The 27,243-nt window shown below is 43.5% G+C and overlaps 1 protein-coding gene across 3 annotated transcripts in view; it reads left to right on the forward strand.

The window, feature by feature from the left end:
* Nucleotides 1–27,243, forward strand: part of ZNF385C (zinc finger protein 385C) — a 159,036-nt gene that overhangs the window by 53,853 nt on the left and 77,940 nt on the right. For all 3 annotated transcript variants that reach the window (XM_088655109.1, XM_035134883.3, XM_088655108.1), the window contains exon 2: nucleotides 12,548–12,802. In XM_088655109.1, the coding sequence (XP_088511235.1) occupies nucleotides 12,550–12,802 (253 nt within the window). In that variant the 5' untranslated portion in view covers nucleotides 12,548–12,549. The remainder of the gene's footprint in view (nucleotides 1–12,547; nucleotides 12,803–27,243) is intronic.

A 27,243-nucleotide genomic window follows, 5' to 3' on the forward strand; every position in this document is an offset into this window, starting at 1 on the left:
TTGCAGGGGGTTGGACTAGATGACCCTTGTGGTCCCTTCCGACGACAATTCTATGATTCCATTGATATATTACCATAGCATATGCATCATTCTGCTTTCTTGAATTGTCCTACTCCTAGGCATAGCAGCCAAATCCTAGAGGCCTAGGTGCCTCTCCCCCCCCCAATTACTGGTAAATACCGTATTTGAAAGAGTCACCCCCCCATTTTGATGGGCTTTCTATGTGGGGCTTATCTGCCCCCCCCCCAGTATTTTATTAAGGATGGAAGAGGGAGGGAAGGAAGGAATAATAGAGAGAGGGATACCTCATATTTGTGGGTGCCTCTGGGTGATGCTGTGAAGCTGGAACTCTGCAGCAAGAGGATGGGAGGGTCGGGCAGGGGAGAGGGGGTGGCAGGGCAGGCGAGGGCGAGGCAAGACAGGGTCGCAGTCTCGATGGCTCCGAGGCGTTGCTGCATATCAGCATAATATTTCAACCATTTTGTGGGTTCAAGCCCCACATTGGGGAAAAATTCCTGCATTGCAGGGGGTTGGACTAGATGACCCTTGTGGTCCCTTCCGACTACAATTCCATGATTCTATTGATATATTACCATAGCATATTCATGATTCTGCTTTCTTGAATTGTCCTAGGCATAGCAGCCAACTCCTAGAGGCCTAGGTGCCTCCCCCCCAAAAGAAATTACTGGTAAATACTGTATTTTAAAGAGTCCCCCCCCCATGTTGATGGGCTTTCTATGTGGGGCTTATCTGCCCCCCCCAGTATTTTATTGAGGATGGAAGAGGGAGGAAAGGAAGGAAGAAATAGAGAGAGGGATAACTCACATTTGTGGGTGCCTCTGGGTGACGCTGTGATGCTAGAACTCTGCAGCAAGAGGAAGATACCGGTACACCTGTACAGGAGCCTTGTAAGCAGCTTTCTCTCTGCTTGATTTACAGCAGGCACGTCCAACAGGTAGATTGTGATCTACCAGTAGATCACTGGATGTCTGTGGTAGATCACTGCTAGATCACTGGCACCCCTAAAAAAAGCTCACCCAAATTTTTCCTCCTCCCTAAAAAAAGCTGAACTATGACCTGAAGCCCTAAACAAAAATGGGCCTCTCTCCCTCCTAAAAGAAGCTCAACAAGTTTGACCTAAACCCCCCAAAACAGGGCTTCCCTTCCTTAAAAAAACTCAACAGCTTTGACCTGAACCCCCCAAAAGGGGGTAGATCACTCCCAGTTTTTAACTCTGTGAGTAGATCAGAGTCTCTTGGGAGGTGGCCACCCCTGATTTACAGTATACAGATGCAGGAGGAGGGGCAGACTGGAACACCAATGCTTTTTATAAACATCACTGTGTCTATCAAAGCTACAGCCCCCCCCCTTCTTATTCACTTCCTTTTAGCCTTGCAGGGCCACCTTAGTCAAATTGAATCCTCTGCACCCTCATTAAATCGCCAATAGAACTGTTAATGCGATCCCTGAATGCCCATTAACAACTCCCACTGAATAACAATAGGGTGAATAGGGTGGACCTTGCCTGAAGGGATATTCTGCTCCATTGTCTTAACTGCTTAAGTACTGGTAGCCACTTTGCTTTATTTATTTGATGTGTTTTTGTTACAGCTGTGTTCCCGCCCCCAGCAAGTGGAGAGCTGCTCTTGCTAAAGCAAAGCCCTTTCCACTTCAGTTTTTGGAGGGGCAAAGTATTGGTTATGGTCTGTAAAATACAATAATTTTTTGCTTCTAGGGGGGGGCAGCTGCCCCCTCCTGCCCCCCCTGTCTACACCCATGGACTGGATATCTCATGGCGGGGAAATTGCACCGAAAAAGTGTGGGATGAACTCACGATGAACAGAAAGACATGTAAACACTCAGCAAGCAAATCAGGATCAACGCTCATGGTCACATAGCCACCTTGTAAACAAATTGGAATGAATGCTCGGGGGGGGGGGGAATGAAACACAGTCTGACTTTGTGCGAGCAAAAAAAAGCTGAATAAACAGGTCATCTGCAGGAGCCCTTAAACCACAGAGAGGCAGGTTCAAACACTGGGAGCCTGTTCTGCTTTGCATCACTGAAGACTTAGAACTTACTGTTGGGGGCGGAGAAGCTGCAAGTCTCAGGTTGCTGATTTTTGTGCGTGCCAAAGACCAGTATCTGACAGTAAGAGCTGTTCGGCAGTGGAATTTGCTGCCAAGGAGTGTGGTGGAGTCTCCTTCTTTGGAGGTCTTTAAGCAGAGGCTTGACAGGCATATGTCAAGAATGCTTTGATGGTGTTTCCTGCTTGGCAGGGGGTTGGACTGGATGGCCCTGGTGGTCTCTTCCAACTCTATGATTCTATGATTCTATGAGTATCTACATGGGAAGGTGCAATTGCATAATATTTTCAATAATATTTAGGGAGAAGGCTGAATGAATTGGCCTTTGCTCTTCCCCTCCCACCTGGTAAATAAAACCTTATAGGCATACACTAAATGGTTAAGGAGTTGTCCAAGGTTCTAAAAATACAGCCTCCTTGAGCTACCCAGAATTACTCTCCATAACTTTCCCCTTAAAAGTGTGTGTTGGTGTCCCCGAGGGAGCCTCCCCTCCCTTATCTACTTGTGCCCTGTCTATAAACCAGACCCGTTTCAGATTTATTTGTGCCATTCTGAATTCTCACTAGCATTTGTCACTGCCATGCACCTGCTTCACCTTTTCCCGCTTTATTCCCCCCCCCCTTTTGCGGCATTGTGTTTTATGGCATTATTAAGATTTAAAATAGAAAAAAGACCCCGGGTTATGGACTGTATTACGAGAGCTATAAAAGTGTGACCTCAGAGGATTATAAATGAGGTGACGAGGCCTCTCTTCCTGACAGCTTGCTTACTGTTTTCAGATTTACTGTCAAACCCAACGTGGTTTGGGAGTTGTAATTCCTACAATTGGCCTGTTGTTCAATGGGAGTGTGTGTTTAAGGTTAGTTGTAGCTAGAGAGCAAGGAAGAAGTGAATTATCCACCGTAGCAGAGAGCTTAGAAGGAAGAAACCAATTCTGATTGTGCAGAGAAAATATAACTGAATAGAATTCTACAGGATGTGTTGCTAGTGTGTGAAAACTGTCCAGATCCAAGGATCCTCAGGTACGCACCTCCAGTTGGTGGAAATGTCAGGTGCCATCTTGACACCCAGGCATCTATCTTCACTTGGTTGCAAGTGGCCGATAACAAAGTGCAAAATGCGCCTGGCGGATTTCGAACACTGCATCTATCCTCCACCCCAGTCTATAATGAAAAGACATATATCATATGTATCATATATCAGGCATGCAGCTCATTAATATTGTTTCATATATTTCAGGGCTTCCATCCTAGTGCCGAACAAACTTACAGGGCTAAGCCTCATTGTTGTTGTTTAGTTGTTTAGTCGTGCCCGACTCTTCGTGACCCCATGGACCATAGCACGCCAGGCACTCCTGTCTTGCACTGCCTCCCGCAGTTTGGTCAAACTCATGTTCGTAGCTTCGAGAACACTGACCAACCATCTCGTCCTTTGTCGTCCCCTTCTCCTAGTGCCCTCAATCTTTCCCAACATCAAGGTCTTTTCCAAGGATTCTTCTCTTCTCATGAGGTGGCCAAAGTATTGGAGCCTTCAGTCCTTCCAGTGAGCACTCAGGGCTGATTTCCTTAAGAATGGATAGGTTTGATCTTCTTGCAGTCCATGGGACTCTCAAGAGTCTCCTCCAGCACCATAATTCAAAAGCATCAATTCTTCAGCGATCAGCCTTCTTGATGGTCCAGCTCTCACTTCCATACATCACTACTGGGAAAACCATAGCTTTAACTATACGGACCTTTGTAGGCAAGGTAATGTCTCTGCTTTTTAAGATGCTGTCTAGGTTTGTCATTGCTTTTCTCCCAAGAAGAAGGCGTCTTTTAATTTCGTGACTGCTGTCACCATCTGCAGTGATCAAGGAGCCGAAGAAAGTAAAATCTCTCACTGCCTCCATTTCTTCCCCTTCTATTTGCCAGGAGGTGATGGGACCAGTGGCCATGATCTTGGTTTTTTTGATGTTGAGCTTCAGACCACATTTTGCGCTCTCCTCTTTCACCCTCATTAAAAGGTTCTTTAATTCCTCCTCACTTTCTGCCATCAAGGTTGTGTCATCTGCATATCTGAGGTTGTTGATATTTCTTCCGGCAATCTTAATTCCGGCTTGGGATTCATCTAGTCCAGCCTTTCGCATGATGAATTCTGCATATAAGTTAAATAAGCAGGGAGACAATATACAACCTTGTCGTACTCCTTTCCCAATTTTGAACCAATCAGTTGTTCCATATCCAGTTCTAACTGTAGCTTCTTGTCCCACATAGATATTTCTTAGGAGACAGATGAGGTGATCAGGCACTCCCATTTCTTTAAGAACTTGCCATAGTTTGCTGTGGTCGACACAGTCAAAGGCTTTTGCATAGTCAATGAAGCAGAAGTAGATGTTTTTCTGGCACTCTCTAGCTTTCTCCATAATCCAGCGCATGTTTGCTATTTGGTCTCTGGTTCCTTTGCCCTTTCGAAATCCAGCTTGCACTTCTGGGAGTTCTCGGTCCACATACTGCCTAAGCCTGCCTTGTAGAATTTTAAGCATAACCTTGCTAGCGTGTGAAATGAGGGCAATTGTGCGGTAGTTGGAAGCCTCATTGTAGTATAACACAAAAACCCTGTACTGTAGAGTGTTTCTGCCTAGTGTTCCAATTAACCAACCATGCCACTTACAGGACACTCCATTCCAGTCCTCCTCCCACCCAATTTTCCATCCTTTATCAATAGTCTGTCAGCTTTCCCTGCCCAGTGAGCGCACTCAATCGTCATTCATCTGCTTCAGGGGTTCTCCCCCTTAGGATATTCTTTTATAAATATTTTTTTTGTACTACTTCTGCAAGTCCATACTCATCTCTTCCCCATTCCCAAAATTGTATTTTATAGGGTTTTTTAAATTGCACAGCAAAAACACACACACGCCCTACTCCGGGGCAATACAGACAAAATTTGTACACACAGTACATATTTGGCCTGTAACGCAAATATTGTAGCAAAGAAAATTTAAGGAGAACCTAAGGCTGACTTTGTGCTCCACACTCACCTCTGAACTTCAGAAATGGAGCAAAAAAGTATTGGCTGTGCAAAATGAGATGCCGGATAAATTTCCCTTGGACTTTAAGCTCTTACATTGAAACTCCCTCGAACTTTGTGATCTCCCTTGAACTTCAAGCTCTTACACTGAAACTTGGTATGCACGGTTCATGACACAATTCTGCATTCAAAGTTTGAAGGCTGGCCTGATCTGTGGGACTGTTTTTAAGGGAGTGGCAGGAAATATATATTCATTGCAGGCACTTGTAAATGGTTCATCTTGCATAAATGACAAGGCTTCCCAGTTGGAAAGCCAGATAGAAAAGAACCCAATCAGACAGCAAACAATGTGATATAATTTTGTGTGCATGTTGTTGAGGGGGTATAACAGCGGATAGCTCAACCTTACTATGAAGTGATGCCTCTTCAACTATGTGATTTACCGTACTTGTCTGTTAGGCCGGGGAAATGGGAGACAAATACCCGAGCATGTTCAGATGCTTGGGTAAAAGGGAGCAGTGTTTTCCAGAGGCTTAGCACTTGGCAAAGTCACATAAAAGTGCAGAGTGAATATCGCAGGCTTGGTATCATGTTGCATTTTGTTTGTGTTGGGGTGAGAAACGGCTCTCTGTGCTTACACTGTTTCCTGACATGATCCAAGCAGCCCTTGCTTGGAAGTAGGGGTGCTTGAAAAGGTATTAATGCAAAGTGCTTTTTTGAGTTGTCCCAGAGTGTGACTTCTGACCTTCTTTTATTTCAAAGAGATTTAGACATCTGTCAAGGATCTCTTGCCATCCATCATCCGCATCCAGTGTCCCTTTTCCTCCCTCCCTCTCTCCCTCTCTCTCTCTCTCTCTCTCTCTCTCTCTCTCTCTCTCTCTCTCTCTCTCTCCCTCTCTTTCCAACCGCCTCCCCCTTACATTGCTGCTTGTTCTGACAGCTGCTGCTGGGAGATTTTCCTTTTTTATTTTAAAACCTGGGCCACTTAAGGTCTTGTTAGGGGACAGAAGTTTGTCTGCTTTAGTTGAGGATTTAAAAAGAAGAAAGAAACTTGCCTAAAGCATCTTGGCTGCCGTAGGCTCCTGCTCGGGAATGCAGTGAAACAGTCGTAAAGAGTGTGGCTGTAAGTGAGCCATGTGCAGAGTGATTTTGCCCTAACCGCTAAGTAACCACAATAGCTGTCTACACAGATGGGTGTCGCTCGTTTCTCATAGAATCATAAAGATCATAAAGTTGGAAGAGGATCATTGTGCCCAACCCCGCTACAATGCAGGAATATTCAGCTGCCCCCCTTACGGGGATCAAACCTGCAACTTTGCCATTACCAGCACCACACTCTAACCAACTGAACTATCTGACTTGGTTATACAGTGGTACCTCTACTTACGAATAACTCTACTTACGAATGTTTCTACTTACGAATGGAGCTCCGTCCGCCATCTTGGATGTGGTTTAGATAGGATTTTTTCTACTTACGAATTTTTAGATAGGGTTGCTTCTACTTACAAATTTTTCTCCCAATGCATTCCTATGGGATTTGACTTACAATTTTTTTCGACTTACAAATGTGCGTTCGGAACGCATTAAATTCGCAAGTATAAGGTACCACTGTAGTGTAGCTTCCAAGAAGCCTTGAGTTTCAGTATTGAACCTCAGAGCTGCTTGCTGCGACCTCACAGATAAATTACATTTCTTGTTCCTTTGTTTCTCTACATAGGCAGGGCTACATAGGCATGGTTGAGTTTGCCCTGCTGTGTATTCTGTGTACAGTACTTCACAAATTCCCGAAATGGAGGCTGACATTGGAAATATGGTTCAGGGCTGAGCCTCACTTGAGGTTCCATCTCAAATTATACCTGACATTAATCACATGCCATTGTTCCCTGACATATTATTTTCATATCTCAAGAAGCAGGCACAGGTATCATTTCCCTATGGACCAAATGCATCTCAGGGGGAGGAGTCTGTTCAGAGGAGAAAAATGGACAGAGAAGAAAGGGTCAAGATGTACTGGTCATCAGCTGGAGACTGCAGTATGGGCAGTTGGTTTAGAAAAGGACATACAGTCGTACCTTGGATCCCGAACGCCTTGCAAGTCAAACGTTTTGGCTCCCGAACGTTGCAAACCTGGAAGTGAGTGTTCCAGTTTGCGAACGTTCTTTGGAACCTGAACATCCAACGCAACTTCCGCAGCTTCTGATTGGAGCTTCCTGCAGCCAATCGGAAGCCGCACATTGGTTTCCAAACGTTTGGGAAGTCTTAACAGACTTCCAGAACGGATTCCGTTTGACTTCTGAGGTACCACTGTATGTGTATGTGGTTAATATTATATACAGTTTAAATCTAAGACACAGAGATGGTACTTCTAAAATTGCACAAGCCTTGCCATGATGAGAAGCTCTCCTCCTAAACCCATTGGCAAGACTCAATTTGTGGGCAAATCTCTTCCAGTCAGTTGTCCCCACAGAAAAAGTTTGTTGGAACGAGTGGCTGCGTGCACACAATACGTTTAAAGCATATTTTATGCCCCCCCCTCCCCAAAAAATCCTCAGAACTGTAGTTTGTTAATGGTGCAGGAAATTATAACTCTCTGGGGGATAAACTACAGTTCCCAGGATTCCTTCAGGGAGGGCATGTGCTTTAAATCATAGTATGTATGCACACAGCGCCTGGTTTTCCTTCTGAGTGTTATGCGAGGCACATACAAGGCAATGTAGCTCCAGAGAATGACCAATACCATGGTAATTATCACACCTAGAGTCCTCGTTATTAATTCTATTCATCTGTTTGGAGAGAATGACAGATTGCTGAATTGCAGTGCCTAATATTCCAGGAGGGACAAATGGGCACCGGAGAGATTAAGTGAATGAGATGAGCACATCCACAATATTTAATGGTTATTTAAAACTCTGTAACTGGAGCTGTGATGGTGGGCCAAGCTAATTTGAGTGGCCATGTATCCTTTTTTTAGAGAGCAGTGGCCTTTTGAAAGTATTTTGTCCAGATAACTTTCCAATTTTAATTTCTGCCAATATTAAAAATAACCTGGTCACCTGTGGGAAAGCAGTTAATGAAATATAGCCACCGGAAGCTCAGTAGCACACCATAGCACATCTACAGCTGGGTCAGAGGTTGTGTGAGACTTTGGCAGGGTGCAAGAGCTTGCTGATGTATGTTGAGTCTTGGAGCCTGTATACAGACAGTGCAGTTTTAACCAGTGCTGAATCTATTCCCATATTACTTTCCTCCACAAATTTCACTAGTGTGATAAAGTCTCATAGAAATTGATCATGCTATTTGCTTGCTTTAAACTCTTGTGCCATCTCATCTCAGAGATCTCAGAAACATCATTGCCACATCCTCTTCATATATAGTGGCGCCTCGCAAGACAAATTTAATTCGTTCCGCGAGTCAATTTGTTTTGCGGAAAATTCGTCTTGCGAATCACGGTTTCCCATAGGAATGCATTGAAATTTCTCTTTTTGTCCATAGGAACGCATTAATTAAATTTCAATGCATTCCTATGGGAAACCACAATTCGCAAGACGAATTTTTCGCAAAACGAATTCGTCTTGCGAGTCACCATCAGATTGCAAGACACATTCGTCTTGCGAGGTACCACTGTAATCGTATTATTATTATTATTATTATTATTATTATTATTATTATTATTGATTCCGTTTTATACATTTCAATAATTATACAATCATTTTAACATTTTGAAACTCGACTTCCTACTCCCCCTTTCTGCGGTTCCTTAAATTTATTTTTTTTATTTTCTGCATATTCCAAATTAATTTACGGTAATTTACTCATTTATTCATCTATTTTAAAAATATAATCTTATAAATCTGCAGGTTATTACAATAATCCTGCCAGTGCTCTTATCTGTTTACAATTGGTTTGTACCATTTCCATTATTTTATAAAAGGTTTGTTATCTTGATTTCTTATTCTTTTATTTCTTATTCTTCCGGTAAGTTTTGCCATTTCTGCATATTCCATAAGTTTTTGTACCCATTCTTCCTTTGCTGGGACTTCTTCTTTCCATTTTGGGGCAAGTGACATTCTTGCTGCTGTGGTCATATATGTGAATACATTTCTATATAGTTTGGGTAGTTCTGTCCCTATAATTCCCAAAAGGAAGGCTTCTAGATTTTTTACAAACATTATTTTAAACATCTTTTTCAATTCATTATATATCATTTCCCAGTAAGCTTTAACCTTACTACAAGACAACCACATATGATAAAAAGAACCTTCTTTCTCTTTACATTTCCAACACTTAATGTAATCATAAAATTGTAGACTTGGAAGTGACTCTGAGGGTCATCTAGGGCTAGGCCAACCCCATGCAATGCAGGAATCTCAACTAAAGCGTGCATAACAGAAGACCATCCGACCTCTGCTTAAAAACCTGCAATGAAGGAGAGTCCACAACCTCCCGAGGGAGTTCATTCCACTGTCAAACACAGGCATCCCCAAACTTCGGCCCTCCAGATGTTTTGGACTACAATTCCCATCTTTCCCAACCACTGGTCCTGCTAGCTAGGGATCCTGGGAGTTGTAGGCCAAAACATCTGGAGGGCCGCAGTTTGGGGATGCCTGGTCAAACAGCTCTTACAGCCAGAAAGTTCTTCCTAATGTTTAGTAGGAATCTCCTTTATTGTAACTTGAAGCCATTGGTTCGGGTCCTACCCTGCGGAGCAGGAAAATACAAGCTTGCTCCCTCTTCCATGTGACGGCCCTTGAGATATTTGAAGGTGGCTATCGTGTCTCCTCTCAGTCGCCTCTTATCCAGGCTAAACATACCCAACTCCCTCAACTGTTCCTCATAAGGCTTGGTTTCCAGACCCTTCATCATCTCGGTTGCCCTCCTCTGCACATGTCCCAGGCTGTCAGCATCCCACATGATGTTCTGCTGCGCACCTGCTCTCAGCTTGTGGCACCCCGTGGTGCGGATGTTATAGGACATTCTGTGAGAAGGTCGTTGATCAGCATTCCTATTTTGGGGCAGTCTGCATGCTCCCAGGGTGTGAGGTTCAGCTGGAGTTGTCATATTTGTGGGAGTCTGCACTCTGTGATCCCAGCAATACACGTAAATAACATTTAAAAGACATCTCCCTCAAAGAATCCTGAGAACTGTGGTTTAGATGTGCTGGCAATCGTAACTGTGCTGGGATTCTTTGATGGGAGGGCATTGCTTTTAATCATGGGTAGGCAAATTAATTAAGGCCCGAGGGCCGGATTCGGCCCAATTGCCTTCTAAATCCGGCCTGTGGACAGTTTGGGAATCTCTGTGTTTTTACATGAGTAGAATGTGTCCTTTTGTTTAAAAGGAATCTCCGGGTTATTTGTGGGGCCTGCCTGGTGTTTTTACATGAGTCGAATGTGTGCTTTTATTTAAAATGCATCTCTGGGTTATTTGTGGGGCATAGGAATCCGTTCATTCCTCCCCCCCAAAAAATAGTTCGCCCCCCCCACAAAGTCTGAGGGACAATGGACTGGCCCCCTGCTTAAAATTTTTGCTGACCCCTGCTTTAAATGTACGGTGTGTAGGCAGATCTTCAGTAATGGGCATGGGAAGTACAGGATTTTTGTTGGGGGGAGGGGCAAAATGTTGTTGAGCTTTTGGGGGGAGATCTTCAAAAAAAAGTTGAGTCTCCCTGAGCTAAAAAAAGGTAAAGAACCCCGGACGGTTAAGTCCAGTCAAAGGCGACTATGGGGTTGCTGTGCTCATCTCGCTTTCAGGCCGAGGGAGCCGGCGTTTTTCCACAGACAGCTTTCCGGGTCATGTAGCCAGCATCCCACCCTCTAATCCCAAACTGGTTTCAGTAACCAGATGCTGTGTGGCAGAGTGGCACTACTGAATTCTGCTTTCTGACAAAATTCCACTAAGCAAAATCAGCCGGTTCCACCCAGTTGATTATCCATTCAGTGTTAGTCCTGGGCTTGCTGCCGTATACTGTATGGAACAGACTTTAGTTTGAAGAGGAATCAGGGAAAAGATCAGTATTATTTTTAAATATTGATTGTTTATTACAGGGGTTCCCAAACTGGTTTGTGGGCCACCAGTGGCCCTCAAGCTTCATTCAGCTGGTCCATGGCCTACCTACCTGTGGATTTGTGTTTGAAGACAGGAGACGGCACACCCATCACAATAACTGTTGATTGTATTTTTATTGCTTCTTTTATTTATTGTATTTTATTGTCTTATGGGATGCAAATTTTAATACAATGAATACAATATATAAGAAATAAATGAAGCAATAAAAATGCAATTAAAGCTCATACAGCATCTAGCACAGAACGTTAGAATTTTTGCTACAATAGGCAGAAAAATAGTTACATGGTCCGCAAGGAGCCTTAGCGGTTTTCAGGGTTTTTTGGGGGGGGGGGTTAGTTTGGAAACCACTTAAATCTTATATTTGTCCCTCACTTTTTACATCTCAAAGGGAACTTACAGAATATTTTAAAATGTAAAATATGAAATGCCATCAAATAAATATGAAATAAAACATAAAAATATGAGAAGTGCTTAACAACAAGAATTAAAAGGGTGAATCCTATGATCATTCCTGCCTTCTATATTCAGTCATGATCCATTGAAGGCACAAAACAAATAATACTTAGCGTTTAATATGGAACATTTAAAGGCTTTTTAAGGCTGTTTGCATAATTGCAGTACTTCTTACAGCACTCTTGTAAGGCAGGCAACTTCTATCTTCGTATTTCAAATGGGAGGGGCAGTGGTGGGATTAGAACCAGTGCTCAGGTCCTGTTTGTTACCATTAGGCTTCACTGGCTCTCAACATGAAACTTCCTGTGCATTTCAGGGTGTTTCAGCCACATTTCTTTGCTGATTTGCTATTCCTGTAGGCAAGCGTGAACTCCCTTCTGGAGATAAACTTTCTCTTTCCCCCTGCATCGCTAAAACCTCCGAATTGCCCTTTGAACACATCCAGGAACCCAAAGCGGGTCTGTTTCAAACTCACTTAACCCTGGAATGACACAGTGTAAATTCGGGCTTTAGACAACATTTGGAGTTGCCAAGGAACAGGTCGTTGCAAAGTTAGATGATCTGATGTCTCCAGTGTTTTCCCCTCCAGAGAAAAATAGGCCTGTAAAGGCTGCCTCAAAGACCCACCATGTAGCAAAGAGGGAGTGCTGAGGAAACCAGTGAAATAAAGATGTAATGCTTGCAGTTCTTCTACCTAGCAGTGATTTCAGCTGAATTAAGCTGTATTGTAGGCAAAAGCGAAGGCAGTTACCTCCATCTAGAGGATGTTTCTATGTACTGCTTGTTGGGTTTTTTTTAGCTAGATCACCAGCACAGACGGATGGGGGAAACTGAAGCTGTTATGGGGACCTTTGCTCCCCAAATCCACTGAGTGTGTCTCATCAGGCAGATTCCAGTACCTATTTTAATTCTTTTTCTCCTCCCCTCCCCCACAGGGATGAAGCGGCCCCTGAGCCCACCCCACTCCCCAGGGAGGAGCAGCATCTTTGGGACCCTCACAGAGAGCTCTGGTATAGGGTGCGCACCAGAGCCGCGCACAAAAAGGGAGAAGAAGCACCCGTCGTTCACGCTCTGTGAGGTGTGCAATATCCAGCTCAATTCAGCAGTACAGGCCCAGATCCACTACAATGGCAAGTCTCACCAGAAGCGCCTCAAGCAGCTCAACAAAGGCAAAGTGCTGCCACGCCAAGGTAAGGCACCCTGTTGGGTAGCGCTGTGGTCTAAACCACTGAGCCTCTTGGACTTGCCAATCGGAAGGTCGGCAGTTCGATTCCCCGCGACGGAGTGAGCTCCCGTTGCTCTGTCCCAGCTCCTGCCAACCTAGCTGTTCAAAAGCACACCAGTGCAAGTAGATAAATAGGTACCACTGTGGCAGGAAGCCAAACGGCGTTTCCATGCACACTGGCACTCATCACGGTCTTCTGTGCACCAGAAGCAGTTTAGTCCTGCTGGCCACATGACCTGGAAAACTGTTTGTGGACAAACGCTGGCTCCCTCGGCCTGAAAGCGAGATGAGCGCTGCAACCCCATAGTTGCCTTTGACTGGACTTAACCGTCTAGGGGTCCTTTACCTTTTTACCTTTACCTAAGGCACACACACACCCATCTACACACCCATCCTCCGGGAAGTGTGATAGAGAGTCTGAACTGTGATTGTCATTGAAAACACAGCCACAACCGCAGTATTTCCTTAAGGGCAACCCCTGTGAGGGGCAATCTGTATGATAACAGGTGTCTCCCTAGACCCATACGACAGTAGTTATCACCCTCTGCTGCCCAAATATCTCTTATTCTCTTCTTGCGCCTTAGGCAGGACCAGCCTGGGGTAGGCCTCAAAATGGTCTCTCTCCCTGCCAAGGAAAAATGGGTCAGGGAAGATCTATTTCAGGAACAAGGGAACAGGGAAAGAAAGATTGACATCAGGATCTCCTGCCCCGGGTGGTCCCTGCCGCCTGAGGCGGTCACTTCGCCTTGCCTCATGGATGGGCCGGCACTGCCTGTATACCTGGAACACCTTCCCAGAATACCGATGTGGTACCATTTCCCTTTCATTTCCCATCTCTAAACTCACCGTTTCCACTGGCTTAACCCATTATGTTCTCATCCTCTGCCTGAAACTGAGGACCCTTCTGCTAATTTGGGGCTAAGTTCCAGTAACATACCTGCAAATTCAGATTGCAAAATTATAGTTGATTTGGGAGGTCTTGTGAAACAAACTTGCTTTCCCCAAAGGTCAGACTTTTCACAATTATGTTTCTCCTAATGATCCTTGAAAGCCAAAGTAGGCTCAAAAAGATTTGCCATTTTCATCACTGATTAATCTACTAATGACTTAACAAAAAGACAGGTTCCTGTCCCGAGCAGCAAACAATCTAAAATTTTTCATGAGGAAGTAAAAGAGGGATGGGAGGCAGACTGAGGTGAGTGCAAAGAGGGAAATAATATACAAATACTTCTGTTAGGCTTGGGGTACTTCCAAATGGCCTGTTTATTGAGCATTAATCGTAATTTCTTTGGGTACTTAATTAACATTCCAATTTGTTTGCGGGGAGGTTAGCTGACCATCATGCTAAAATCAAGTGTTATCCCACACTCTCCAGGGCATTTTCTCTCTGCTTTCCTTATTTTAAAATGATGGCCTTTCTTTCTCATTAGTCATTTTTGTTCATTAAATTATAAATTATCTCACACTTTGTATTAACTTTGATATCTTAGGAGGGCACCTGTTTTGTAATATTGGTAATATTGCAAACTGTATTTGAATGTGACAGATAAATTGGTTAAAGAACTGATGACTTGTCAACTTTAAAAAATAAAAAAAAATCAGTTCGACTGCCCTGAATATGGGGGTATATATGACTGTCCAATTTAAAGAAAAAGTACAGAATGGGTGTGCTAAGATATGATGTTAACGTCTTCTGTAAACCAAATGCTGCCTAATCTGTGTAGCTTCCACATCCTTCTCCCATGAAAATTTCCACCTTCCTTTCCTTTTTGTTGCAATCCATAGTTACTGTTGTCGCTTTATCTTTATTTTTGGGTAAGCATAGCTTAACTCAAACTTCAGTTTGCAAGCTATTTCTAGTCATGACTGCTAACATTGGTTCAGAAATAATGCTAACTATGATTGGCTTGGGGAAATGAGCAGGAGGAAGAGGAGGCTCCTGAGCAAGGGAAGAGAGTGTTTGCTAGCTGGTGGACTGCTCCTGATCTAATCCTAGTTAGAAAGTCAGGCAGCCTTGCATCTGCACTGAGCCCAAGGAAACGCCACGTAGAAAGCAAAAAAAGAGGATTGTTTTGAAATCAAATGTATATTCTAACCAGTGTAGGTTTTGCATTCAAATTGCACACATGGGAAACACAAAAGCTGTCTTAAGAATTGCTTGTGATGATGGAGTGCTGGGTTTTGGTTTCTCTCCGTTGCGTACAATCTATAATTCACTTTAGTCGTAAACATTCTGAGGCTGCTGCCTTATACCCACTTTTATATAAGTGCAAATCCCAATAGACTTACTTCTGAGTAGACACGTGGAGTGAGCTGTGTGTTATGCCCCTTTGAATGGAACATGTGGTTGCATGGACCCAGTTCAGGGAGAAATCAAAATTATAAAGAGAAACAGGAAGAAGCAGGGGCCAGAAACATGCTTCAGATGCTGTTGCGATCACTACCGCATCACCACCCTCGTTTGGTTTCTGGTGTTGGTTAAAAAAAATGGCACCATCAGCCACATTGCTACTCATCTTTGCCAACTTCTCTGAGCATGAATTTAGAAAAGGCAAAGCTGAGCTTGGGGGTAGCGTGCTTGCTTGCTTTTGCTTGGCTGGCATCTTTCTCAATAGGGGCGTCCAAGCAGCTCATAAAAATGCTACACATTCTGCTGTGAGTTGGAGGGAAGGAATATGATTTGCTGTTTATTCACCTCGGTACCTTGTAAGCAGTGAGTATCACCAGGCCGCTTTCAGCCTGGGGTGGGAGGAATTTAGGAAGTGGGTCAGTGTTGCTTCTTTTGAGTAGATCCCAGTTGGAGCTTATAGGACTGCTGTTGCAGTCGACTCGACGCCGGTCACATTTCATTAACTGCTGTACCTGAGCACTGTTTAAATTTCATATGTTTGCATATTCCCCGCCATCTTTCCCCCTTCCTTAAATAATCCTCACTTTCTTTCTCTTTCAAACAGCAACAACCCCATATTTAGATTTATGTTCACCAGTTACAGACTTGCAACCCAAAACATCTTAAATCATTCATATCCAGTTACAGTCCTTACTATATTCTTCCTTTCACATACAGGGCTAGCTATGCACTGGGTACCTGCTGAGGCCCACATCTCTGTAGGGCGACTCCTGTTCACACACATCCCGGCCTCCAGGCTCCACTGCTTTTCTTATGTGCTGTCACTACCTGTTCACTGGCCCTCTTTGTGCCTGCAATAAGTACCAAGAATGGAGAGGCAGAGCATCATCCTTCACTTCCCCTGCTCTCTCCCACGGGGCAGCTGAATGGCCAATGGGGACATCAATGAGGGGCTACTCAAAGAGGTGGTCCCAATGAGGGCCTCTTTCCCAGCAGCCCTTTAGAACCTGGAGCTGGCACTGTTTATATTAATAAATAAACGACCTCTCTATTTATTTAGCTCACCGTGAACACTCCATGTGTTCCTTAACCATTCATTCATTTAATCTAATTCATTGCTCCTAGAACTGAATTTTATTAGTGTGCCAAACGATAGATTTTAACACCTTTTCCTTCTCTCTTCCCTGTTCTTCATCCAGTGATTTAGTATATTTAATGTCCAACCCATCACTTTTGACTTGTCAACCCATCACTTTTTGCACAGCTATTTTTCCCAATATAGAGCTCAATGAATCTCATTTTCTTAACCTTGGGCATTTTTTAAAGGGTATTCCAATCAGACCTGAGAGTCTTTGGGCCAGACTTAGTTGAACCTACCTATTCTTTGTCTGAAAAGTTCGGAAACTTCAGCTGGTGCTCACTGAGACAATACGGTTTGTGCATATAATGCCAATCCTGGCCCGAGTGCACTGGCTGCTAATTAATTTCCAGCCCCAATTCAAAGTGCTGGGTGTTTTTTTTGGGGGGGGGGTTTAAAATAAACTTTATTAAGATTCGAATTAAAACATACATCAAAATTAAATCATACTAAATATATATAACACAATACTAATAATATATACAACATTCAACTATAAATTCCAAATCAAATATCACATATAACATATCAATCTCTCCAATTTGTGACTTCCCCTTGTCTTTACCTCGGTTACATCAATTTCTTTCTAGATACTGCTTCCCTTTACATACTATGTCCACCTTTCTTTTTACTTCCTATACATCTTATTTTCGGTGCTGATCATTAGAAGTGGATCCAGGATTTTATTGCATTGTGATTTCATGTAATTTCAAAAAAATTTCCCAATTTTGCTCAAATTTTGGCTTATTACCTCCTCTTATTACATTTGTCAATCTTGCTAGATCCATAAATCCAAATAATTTTTCCTGCCATTCATTTATTTCTGCTACATCCATTCAGACCTATAAAGCCTTAAACTGCTCAGGACCGCAATACCTCAGACTGTTTCTCCTCTGTGAGAGGTCTGGAAGGTGGCAACACGAGAGCAGGACCTTTTTTTGCAGTGGCTTCCTGCCTGTGGGATGCTTTCCAAAGGGAGACTCGTATCTTTAAGCACCAGACAAAACATTCCTCTTCTCCCAGGCCTTTGGGTAATTAAACAATCCACGGCCTTTTAAACGGATCTCAACTGTTTCTCTGGCCTGGCAGCCTCTGGCATAGAGTCATAGAGTTGGAAGAGACCACAAGGGCCATCCAGTCCATCCCCCTGCCAAGCAGGAAACACCATCAAAGCATTCCTGACAGATGGCTGTCAAGCCTCTGCTTAAAGACCTCCAAAGAATCTACCTACCTGTACCTGGACTGCAGCATAACATGGGAATCAGTTGCAGTAGAGAAGCTGCATTACTGGAAGCAGGCCTTGCATTTTCCCACAGTTTTCCAGTATCTGTGTGAATTCTGGAGGGGGCAGCAGAGCCATACATAGCACTGCCAGACTTGCTCACTGGTCAGCAGCTCTGCTTTAAGCACTTTGATACGGCTGCTACTAAAGCGATCACACTCTTTTTTTTCAGGGTATCTGAGGCTAGTTGCAGAACCTGTGGGTTGTGCATAACTCGCTTCCCCCCCCCCTTTCTAACTCAGGATTCGGTGGAGGGAAAAAGCATGTTCTTTACTTCTCAGGCTGCTTTCTCTACACTATAGTGCTGATAGAATGGGTTATTGCCACATTATGTGGCAGCAGAAATTTAGACTGAATGGGAAGAAAGGCTCTCATTTTTTTGTAAATGAAGACATAGTGCTTGAAGCTGCTTCTGTTTTGGGGGGATGCTTCCATGCTTGCCTTTTAGTCTGTAGTTACCATCTTCCCCACACTTTAGGGAGAATTCATTCAACATAATTAGAAACCCATTGTGTTCCAGGTTTTCCTTCCTGGTTGCAGCACCAGCCTGGCCAGTGCAGATTAGATACAGAGTTGTTTCATGATTATTGTGTCTTTAATTAGAAGATTCCTTCTCTAGAAGGAATAATTTCCACTGTCTCTAATTGCTTCCTGTTTAGTACAACCCATCTAAACTAATTACTGTTTGCCATGTAATTAGTCAATTTATGTTCTCCGCAGGGAATGGATTTTAATTACTGAGTTGTTGTTTTCCATATATTTTCTTTTGCTGTTTTCCTTGTTGTTTTCCATGTATTTTATTTTGTTGATAAATCAGGCCAATTTTTCATATAAAAAAAGGAAGCCAATAAAAAAATCTTTCTGCTCCCAGGGAACAGAAATTGGCTATTTACAGGGCGATTAAAGGACACTTAATCAGTAATACTAGGCTGCACTGATTAGAAAACAGCAAAAACAGAAGTCACAAGGAGAAAGTTTCTAATTAAAGTTGTAGGGGATCTTTGCTGTATAGAACTTGTTCACATTAGGGCTGTATCCATGAAGATTAAAGTTTTCAGATAATACAAAAATCCCCTCTCTTTCTGATATTTAGGCACCTGCAAATTGCACTATGAAATTGGGCCAGCCCAATTTCCGATCCAGCCTGATTATGGATGACAGTTCTTTAATTCATAAATGGTCTTTCTGTGACTTATTGATACAGGTGTTGCTGAGACGCAAGGTGCCAGGATTTCAGCTTGTGTTCATGATTTTGTCATTTCTCTCCCCATTGCTTCTCAATCAGCCCTCCTCAATCCGTGGCCCCAAAAAGTCAGCAAACATCCACAGCCACCTCAGCTTGAGCTCCCCAATCCGCCTTGCCTTGGGCCCTGTCAGTTTGCATCTGATCAAGTCCGCAGTGTAACATTTGGGGGGCAGGAAGGACGTTCTCCTTAGGGCTTGTCTACACTGCCGTCTATTGCAGCGATGCTTTGCAAGGCCTGAACAACCTTTATTTTGCATTTGACCATCTTCTTTAAAAAAAAAAAAATTGGTGCTGAATTAATCAGACCCGTTATTTATTCAGAAGCGGGTTATCTCTAGGTAACTATTTCCCACCTCTCCCAGGCTCAAATGAGAGGCTATGGCAGTGTTTCTCAACCAGTGTGCCTCCAGATGTTTTGGGACTACAACTCCCATCATCCCTAGCTAGCAAGACCAGTGGTCAGGAATGATGGGAGTTGTAGTCCCAAAACATCTGGAGGCACACTGGTTGAGAAACACTGGGGAAATCATGGGGCCACAACTGAAAGCAGCAGCCCTGCAACTCCTCCTCCTCCTCACGACCTCTGAATTCAGTCCCCACAAAGTGTGGCGAACCAAAATATGACATCATCGCGTTGCAGCTTTCCTTGCCTCCTCGGCGCTTTATTGACTGTCACTTGTGAAAGCAGGGAATGTCACATTTTTAGTAAATGCTAGGTGAGAGAGGAGGAGGAGCCACGGGGCTGCCACTCTTGGCTAGTCACACGATTTCTGTAATGTCTACTTTCAATGCAAGGCAGACGTCATTACAGGGACATGCCGCTCCCACCAAGCTGCATCCCTGACCTGCATCACCCAGTAGCGTCTATTAAGAGACAGTGCCTAATGCGATGTGATGTTGTGCTCAGAGCTTTCCCTGCCCTTGCTCAGCTTCATTGGCTGGTGCTGGCAGGGGTCAGGGGAGCTCTGAGTGAGACGGTGTCATGTCGCACATGCATCTTTGGCTAGACGTTACTGGGGGGGATGAGAGTTGGCAGCAGCTCTGTGTCCCCAGTTCTGTGTGCTTTTGCCAGAGTGTGGCTAGGATTGCAGCTTGGTTGACTCAGCTTAGTCCAGGGGTCAGCAAACTTTTTCAGCAGGGGGCCGGTCCACTGTCCCTCAGACCTTGTGGGGGGCCGGACTATATTTTGGGGGAAAAAATAACCCAGAGATGCATTTTAAATAAAAGGACACATTCTACTCATATAAAAACACCAGGCAGGCCCCACAAATAACCCAGAGATGCATTTTAAATTAAAGGACACATTCTACTCATATAAAAACACCAGGCAGGCCCCACAAATAACCCAGAGATGCATTTTAAATTAAAGGACACATTCTACTCATATAAAAACACCAGACAGGCCCCACAAATAACCCAGAGATGCATTTTAAATTAAAGGACACATTCTACTCATGTAAAAACATGCTGATTCCCGGCCCGTCCGCAGGCCGGATTTAGAAGGTGATTGGGCCGCATCCGGCCCCCGGGCTTTAGTTTGGGAACCCCTGGCTTAGTCCTTCCAAGGACTAAATGCCGTTTCCCCACTTGGTTCAGCATCCTTCTATTCAGATGGGCGGGGTATAAATAGTATATTATTATTATTATTATTATTATTATTATTATTATTATTATTATTATTCCATGGGCAAACTAAGGCCTGGGGGCTGGATCCGGTCCAATCGCCTTCTAAATCCAGCCCACGGACAGTCCAGGAATCAGCGTGTTTTTACATGAGTAGACTGTTTCCTTTTATTTAAAACGCATCTCTGGGTTATTTGTGGGGCCTGCCTGGTGTTTTTACATGAGTGGAATGTGTGCTTTTATTTAAAACGCATCTCTGGGTTGTTTGTGGTGCATAGGAATTCGTTCATTTTTCCCCCCTTCAAAATATAATCCGGCCCCCCCACAAGGTCTGAGGGACAGTGGATCGGCCCCCTGCTGAAAAAGTTTGCTGACCCTTGTTCTATACAGTTAACTCACAACTTACATGTATTTAACTTGCACACATCCAGCCTATATGTGCTTGACAATTAAATAATTATTTAAGAAATTAAAAGCTGGGGACAGGTGTCGGGGGAAATGCCATTAAACTCAATGTTTTTTGACCATACACAGTTTTGACTTTAGGTGCGATCCCTGGAACATTAACTCCCCCATAATTCGAGAGTTGCCTGTATTCCTTTCCCTTTTTAAAATTTCCTTTGTTTGGGGATAGTGTCCTTTCTGTGATAGCCAAAGTCCAGAACAGAACTATGGGAAAGATCGGAACGTGCCAAATAATTCCATTTGCCTTTACTTCGGAGGGGAAAAGCAATTATTGCATTGGCTTTGCTCTGCTTAGCCCTCTCCTCCCTGCTCAGTCTCTTCCTCCTCCTCTGCACCAAAATAAGAGCAGGAAATTATCAGCATATGATTTTGAAAATTATTAGCCGATTTCCTGCTCTTATTTTAGTGCGGGGGGGAGGGGGGCCAAGCAATTTCATTTTGCATTGTGGCAGAGGGAGAGTTTTTGGCACAAACAGCAAAGGGTACAGCTGGGCTGCAGGGGAGGCTGGGGGGGCTCATTTGCCTGTGATGGCTGAGCACATCCGTGATTATAATGCCAGCTGACAGGTTCAGCTAGATAAAGGGGGTTTTTTCAAGGGGGGGGAGTGCAAAAAAGGGGACTGTAGCAGTTTTTTGCGAGCAGAGCGATGGATTGGAGATGGTCAAACAAAAGCCCGTTGGTGAAAGTTACCTTTTCCTCCAAGGTGGGCTACCGTTGTTCCTGGGGACAGGATAGCTCTGGAAGCATGTTGGGAAATGCTCTGGTGGCGACAAGAATAAATTACGATGTCTTAAAAAAAATATGCCTCATATCTAGCCATGTTCAAGCCATGTTACTGCCCTAGGCAAAAAAATATTGTTATCTCCTTCCCGCCTGCTCCCCAACCCTTGCTGGCGTTTTCTTATATATCTATGGTGTGGTGGGAGGGGAAGCTGGAGAATTCTGACGAAAACCAACGGGAGCAGAAACTCCCATTTCTAAATCAGCTTCTGAAATCAAGGCAGCTAGCTGGCCTCTCTCCCTTTATTTATTTTGGGCGATTTGAGCTTTGGACCTTTTCATAGTGAAGCACGAGATGATTGGACTGCATTTGGTTCGATCCGAAAGTTCGAAATCCAATTCTGGGGGTATGTCAAATGTTTGCCCTTGAACTTCCCCTCAAATCTCCCAGTTCTTTCCTCTCCCCCTCCAGTAACTGAGCCATTGCATCAGTGTCACACCCCCCCCTCCATGTCATCCCTGTTTGAGTCACCCCAGCCAATCAGAAATCGTGTAGGCATCAGAGCACCAAACCACTGATGGCAAACAATGTTGTAGCACTGCCCGATTCTGCTGCCAAGGGAGGTAGGCCAGTATTCTCTGTCTTGCAACGCTGTGCTACAGCAGCTTTTTTAAGCTGCAGCTTGGCACCGTAAAACGGAACCCGTGTGACTGGTTGCCTCAGCGTTTGGGATGTGTGTGCTCTTCCCGGGCAACTGACCTCATGGACACTCTCACTCTCCTTTGGAGGGATCCATGAAAAATTGCCAAAAGGAGATCCCTTTTCATCTCAGTCATCAGAAGCCTGAAAGCATGCCAGGCGTAAAGGCTGCAGGCATGCCGTACATTTAAAGCACCACCCCCCCATAGTCCTGGGAGCTGTACTTTCTTAAGGGTGCTGGGAATTGTAGCTCGGTGGAGGGTAGACTGTGGTTCCCAGGATTTGGGGCGCGGGGGGATGTTCTTTAAACATATGGTGTTTATGTAGCCAACGTCTGTAGTCCTTTTCTACATGTTTGGATCTTTCCTTTTTCGACATATTTGTTGCTGTTGTTGCTGCTGCTCATGTTTTGGTTGTTTGCATATAGCGCCCCAATGCGACTACTGTATATCCTTAAAAATAAACTAAAATGCAATGCCCTCTGTGCCAAAGCTATCTATGGGGATCAGTACAACAGTATGAGATTAAAATCCTATCAAGAACAGCACACAAGTTCCCATCCTTTCTAGAAGAGAAAACAACACCTTTTCGGGGGTCCCCAGATATCAGTTGGGCTTACTACTCAAGCGCCTATTTGTCCTTGTGGCCATTCAAGGTAAAGGAAGGGGCTTCTCTTGTTTGTTCCGGAATTTAAAGCAGGTAAGAAAGATCATAGAATCATAGAATTGTAGAGTTGGAGGGACCCTAAGGATCATCTAGTCCAACCCCCTGCAATGCAGGAATACACAGCTGTCCCGTATGGGGTTTGAACATGCAACCTTAGTGTTATCAGCACCATTCTCTAACACAATGAGCTACTCTTGCTTTTTCTTTCTTCTTCTTTTTTGTTTGGGAGTAGATCTATATACACACAAACAATTTTCCTGACTGCTGCTTCCCCCAATGTTTAGAGGATCAAAAGTGGGAATTGTGTACTGCCCAAAGCATTAGGAGGAAAAATGAATATTTAGTTCTATTCACCAACTTTGAAGTTTTTGTTTTCCTTTTTCATCATTTGTAACAGTCGTCAAATTTCCATGATGATAAATAAAACATGAGGTGAAATACATTAAGTAAGTTAAATATGCATTAAGGGTCTGGATGTAAAGCAAATTATAGCCTGGTCCACTTTTAGAACCAGGCATTGATGCTCATCCCATACAACCTGCCAAAACAGATGACTGACTGTCCAGTGACATTTTTGCAGATTATTCATTGGAGCTGCATTTAATTCCTCTCAGCTTTTCATTGATTCAGTATCCTGATAACAGTTAAGTTCGAAGGCAGCGAGACACATCCTGACACTGTGGTATCTAAACCAGCTTTATCCAACTTGGTGCAGTCCAGCCCAGACTCTTGCTTTTTTCTAACCTTCTCCCAGCTGCTGCACAAGTTAGAGCAGAGCTTTCCAAACTTTTCACATTGGTGACACACTTTTTAGACATGCATCATTTCGCGACACGGTGATTCAATTTTACAAGCAAGCCGGAGGTTAAACTAATCCCTGTCCAGCCCTGGGAGGAGCACGGGGAGTGTTCGCACGATACACTTGCACACCGTAGCCGACACACTAACGTGTCGTGACACACAGTTTGGAAAGTTCTGAGTTCAAGGAAGCTCTACCTTCCTCCCAAGCCCACTGTCAGATATAGTTGGAATCTCTCCAGATTTTTCTTGTCCTGTTTAATAACCGCCGCTTCTGCCCCGCATCCCCTGCGCTTATCAAAGAACTTGAGGATGAGGCAGTCTTTTTTTAAAAATATGTTTTATTGATTTTATAACAAATACAAAACAAGACACAAAAACAAGATACAAAAAATACAAAATACTTAAAACAAAAAAAACAAAAATTAAAAACAAAAAAGAAGAAAAAGGAAAAACAATTCTTTGACTTTTTATCCAATATATATCTTACACTGTCGACTTCCTCCTTCCCCCCCTTCCACGTTTCTATTTATGTCTATTACAACACTCTACTTCTTAATCCATTTCTTCTTCTAATATACTTATAATAGATGTTTTCAATAATTATTTTACATTTAAGACTTATTTCTTCTTACTAAATCTTTGTGCTTCTTCAGCATCTTTGTATAACCACTTCCCTTATTGTCCATTTTTAATCTTATATTTCTCTAAATAGATCTTAAATTTCTTCCAATCTTCTTCCACCGTCTCTTCTCCCCGATATCGGACTCTCGCAGTTAGTTCAGACAGTTCCATGAATTCTATCAGCTTCATCTGCCAGTCGTCCACCGTAGGTAAATCTTCAGATTTCCAATTCCTTGCTAATACAATTCTAGCTGCTGCTGTGGCATACAGAAAAAAGGTAACATCCTTCTTTGGCAACTCTTTCCTTGTAATTCCGAGTAAAAAGGCCTCTGAGGCAGAGTCTTGTCCAGTTTGTGTGGAGGTGCAGCGAAGTTTAGAAACTGCAGCTGCTTCTTCTACTCTTCCTTAATCTTTTGCAAATCTCTGTACAGAATAGGACCCTGCCTGTTTGGAGTTGCTTCTTCTCTTTTCTAAACTGCAGTGCAAAGAGGGGCTGCTGCTGGGCCTTCTTCTTGCCAGAGGGTTCTCCGTGGCATGATGGCAAGTGGAATTTTGGGCATCTGCTTTTCCCCCTTCCCTGAAGGGAAAAGATAGCCAGTGGGCCACAAACAATATTATATCCATTTTAGTATATTATAAATGCTTCTGTCTGTGAAGGTATAATTACTGGTGTGGTTTTTTTAAAAAAAAAATTCAATGTATGAAACAATTGGCAATTTAAAGCAGTAACAAAAAATAAATTAAGACAAAAACGGAACCAACCTATTGCAGTATTTTAAATCAATCCTCAATACGTTTAACCCTTCTTTTAGTATTCCATCTCTGCTCCCAAATTAGGATCACCAAGGAGTTGAGAAGTGTCCTCAATTTAGCTTAAAAATTAGGGTCCAAAATTCTGTAATGGTGGCAGTGCTTTTTTTTTCTTTAAAAAAATGTTTAGGGGTACTCTCATTTTCCTATTCATATTGAAATACTGCCCCTCAATGAGGCCAAACTTAGATTCACAAAATGTTTAGGGTCCCCCCCCCACGTCCCCCCAAAAAGAAGCACTGAATAGTCTCTTTCTAGCAAGTACTTTGCTAGGGCTCGTGTAATGTGGGAAAAGATTCCATGTGAAAAGGAATTTTTGGAGTGTAGTTAAGCCCATTGTTTCTTTTAAAACGCAGTTTAGAACTATATTTAACAAGCTAACAGTCTCAGATGCCATCAGACTGTGCTGCATGCTTGACAAGGAAGTGAACAGCCTCTGAAACTTGGAGAAGGGCAAACCGCCGTGGGAAGCAGCTGATCCATTCAACTGCAAGCAGATTTATCCTCAAATATCTGTGTGGTGCAGCTGACTAGCACAGAATCTCTGGAGGGAAAATGTATATCTATGAATTGGAGGGATTTTTGGGTGGGTGGGTGGGTGGGTGGGTGGGAGGACCGGGGATTCAAATCGAAGTAGGTGATGTGTGTGAAATCTTTAGGTTATGCCGGTCTTCTTTGTGTCAAAGGGGTGTGATTCTTTTGGTTTTTGTGTGTGCTGAGAAATATAATAATTGCATTGCTGAGTGAAACTGAGATCCATCGGGTTCTGTTCTCTGTCTCTGCAGTGACCCACTGTCACTTGGGTAGTCACAAACATGACCTGGCAGATCATCGTTCCCTGTTGTTTGTCCATTAATAGCTTGTAATCAGGGAACCCTGACTCAGGAGATTTCACCCTTTCCTATACAGTGGTGCCTCGCTTAACGAATGCCCTGCTTAATGAAATTTTCTTTTAACGAAAGGATTTTTCGAGCGGAGCTTGCCTTGCTAGACGAATGCGTTTTACGAAAAATTCATCTAGCGAATCGCGGTTTCCCATAGGAATGCATTGAAATTCAATTAATGCGTTCCTATGGGCAAAAAAAAAAATCAAAAAAAATCAATGCATTCCTATGGGATTCGCTAGACGAATTTTTCGTTATAAGAAAAGACCCGTGGAATGAATTAAATTTGTCTAGCGAGGCACCACTGTAATATTGCTGCATTCACATGCAACATTAAACCATGGTTTAGCACCATGTGCACAAGCCCGAGCAAAGACTCAGGCCCACCAACCCGCCCCTTGTCCTCCTCCTGCATGACCAGAAGGAGGACTACTTTACCAGTATTCACTTTCACAGAATCTCAACGTGTCCTGTCCTATCAAGCAAGCAAGCATCTTTCTATTTGAACTGTCAGTAGGAGTTTCCTGATAACATGGCGACATCTGGAGAATGAGTGTGTTTTGTATTGCTTTTAACAAATTACGGCATTTGTGTTTATTTATTTTTGTAAGGGTTTAGGTTAATGTCAGAACGAATATGTGTGGCTTCTCTCTCTCTCTCTCTCTCTCTCTCTCACACACACACACACACACACACGGTAATGTTAAATGAATGTGTGATGTGACAGTAACATGTCTAGTGTATCTGCCCCTAGATGTAAGGAATATGAGTTTACCGATGTGATGATGTCATATGCTTCATCCACAAAACATAACGGAGAGATACACACGAGAGATTGGCAGCAGCCACACAAGTCCGAATAAATTCCTTCCCAAGAGGAGTGGCTTGCGAAAGTATGGGACATCGCACTGTCAGGACATTGGACATTCCTGCATTGCAGGGGGTTGGACTAGATGACCCTTGGGGTCCCTACCACATCTACGATTCCATGATTCTATAACCTCTAACATGTTCTTAGACCTCCACCGTTGTGCTTCAAAATCTTCAGGGTGAACTCCACAGTAGATATCATTGCCTTTCCTTACATACTTTGTATCCA

Source organism: Zootoca vivipara, chromosome 12 (assembly GCF_965207765.1).
Source record: "Zootoca vivipara chromosome 12, rZooViv2.hap1.1, whole genome shotgun sequence".
In the NCBI taxonomy this organism is placed as follows: Eukaryota; Metazoa; Chordata; class Lepidosauria; order Squamata; family Lacertidae; genus Zootoca; species Zootoca vivipara.